This window comes from Rattus norvegicus, chromosome 6 (genome assembly GCF_036323735.1).
Source record: "Rattus norvegicus strain BN/NHsdMcwi chromosome 6, GRCr8, whole genome shotgun sequence".
In the NCBI taxonomy this organism is placed as follows: Eukaryota; Metazoa; Chordata; class Mammalia; order Rodentia; family Muridae; genus Rattus; species Rattus norvegicus.
The window spans coordinates 138,997,601-138,999,857 of NC_086024.1; the positions used below are offsets into that span (position 1 = coordinate 138,997,601).

At 43.6% G+C, this 2,257-nt stretch overlaps 1 gene segment (V, D, J or C); it reads right to left on the reverse strand.

The window, feature by feature from the left end:
- Window positions 1-1,416: 1,416 nt before the first annotated feature.
- Window positions 1,417-1,922, reverse strand: LOC108351309 (Ig heavy chain V region PJ14-like). The segment is given in 2 exon segments: window positions 1,417-1,769; window positions 1,854-1,922. Coding segments are annotated over 2 exon segments (399 nt in total).
- Window positions 1,923-2,257: the final 335 nt, after the last annotated feature.

Genomic DNA, 2,257 nt, shown 5'->3' on the forward strand with positions numbered 1-2,257 from the left:
CTCATTCTCAGGGCTTCAGTCCTTTTCCTCCATCCAATACCAGATCAATTTCTCCTCTCCTGTAACCACCACTCCCCAGAGGCACCACTGCCCCGCCCTAAGGCACTCCCTACTTCCCCCTGCATTCACTTTCATCTGCCTCCAAAGTGGGACTGAGGCATCCTCCCTTGGGCCCTTCAGGTTGTTGAACTTTTCAGGAACTGTGAACTCTATCTTGTGTAGTCTGTACCTTTCTTCCCCTAATATCCACTCATTATTGAGTAAATATAGTGCATGTCCTTATGAGTCTGAGTTACCTCACACAGAAAGATGTTATCTTCCCTGTGATGGTGTCACAGCACTTATGACAGAAGCTCTCACAAGGCAAAGTAATTTTCATGCACCTTTATTCCTCCTGGATAAAATCTGTATACACAGATTGTGGTGGGATGGGATCTGACAGTGAGTGCTTCCTGTAGGCATGGTTTGAGAGGTTAGGGATGACTCACCTACATGTAGAAGGGCTGGAAGTGTTGTCCCTAAGTGACTGATGGCCAAAATCTATCTGGGGTTGGGGGTGGAGCTGTGGAAGGCTGCAGTTTAGTGACAGGCTTCTGGTGCTAGGAGCAGTCAAACTCCTATCATCCCTTCATGATGTGTGGGTCTTGGAGCCTTAACTCAACCTTACCAGGCTTTCTCTCACTGCCCACACCCATTTGGCAGATCATAGTTTAGAGAGTGTAGAATGAGAAGACTAGTCAGTTAGATGGAAAGGGTTATTTCAATAATAATATGTATGGAGGTTGGCCACAGTTAATAACAATGTATTGTGGTCTTTATATATGGAAAGAAGAAAACATGAGTTAGCCCTCAAAGTGATAATTATTTCATCATTAAATTGTGCACATGTATTTGAAAAGTTTGTGTTAGAGAAGATGAATGCAATTGTCTTCAAAATTAATTTACATAAACAGTAGAAATGTTACTAAAACTGCAGTCATGAGAGAAACAATACATTACCAAATCTTGAGGGTGTCCTCATCCACAGCGTTTCAGTGAGTTTTCTTCATAAATATCAACTCAATAATTTCTTCTTTTTTTTTTTTTTTTCAGAGCTGGGAACCGAACCCAGGTCTTGTGCTTGTTAGGCAAGTGCTCTACCACTGAGCTAAATCCCCAACCCCAATTTGTTGTTATTTTACACTGTTAGATTATAGAATCACTTAATGTTTCTTCTATTGTGTGAAGAAACAAGAAGTTTAATAGAGTATGATACTGAAAACCATGTTGTAGAGAATTTCCATGGCTGGAAGAAGAGTCCATTTCTTTAACACTAAAACACATGCTCAAACAGCATAGGGCATAACTTCCTAGATTCTGAAGTGATCCTGGAAAGAACTTGTTGATCCTCCGCGCCCCCTACTGGCCCTAAGAATCCTAGTAGGGAAGGTTTTGTGCAAGTTCACAGTGGACTTCCCTCACTGTGTGTCTGGCACAGAAGTACATGGCTGTGTCTTCAGTTTGCAGACTGTTCATTTTTAAGAGAACTTGGCTCTTGGAGGTGTCCCTGCTGATGCTCAGTCGGGATTTGAGAGCTGAATTATAATCTGTGCTTCCACCACTCCATATTCCTCCAATCCACTCCAGACCCTCTTCTGGAGGCTGGCGAACCCAGCTTACACCATAGCTGGTTAGTGAGAACCCAGAGACAGTGCAGGTGAGGGACAGGGTCTGTGAGGGCTGCACCAGACCAGGTCCTGACTCCTTCAGCTGCACCTGGGACAGGACACCTGGGGACAAGCAACATCACCATTAGTCATTCATCCTATAGATTAAATGCCTGAGTCCCTCTCCTGAAACTCTGAAACACTTACAGCTTGGAAATGTCACCAGGCAGAGCAACAGCACCAGGAAAGCCATGCTGTGATGGAGGCTGTAGTGAGAAGGAGTTAGGTCTCCTCAGCTAGACCTGGGCTTTCAGTCTGAGCCTGAGGGCTGCTTTGCATTGAGGGAGGATCCTTAAAAGATAAAAGGAAGTGCAGGGCAGAATTTCTAGTTTCCTCTCCATGTGCTTGAGATTACCTTTGTGCTTAGAAAACATGAAGCTGAAAACTCAGGAACTTTCCCCTGGTAATGTTTGTATTTCCAATTCCAAATAAAAAACAGAAAGTAGTAGTCACATTTTGCAGGCCTCGGAAGCAAAAAGAGGGGTGGGAGAGAGGTTTACAGTAGGTGAATCTTTATTCATGCAATACTAGTAGAATATGTTACCTTATCT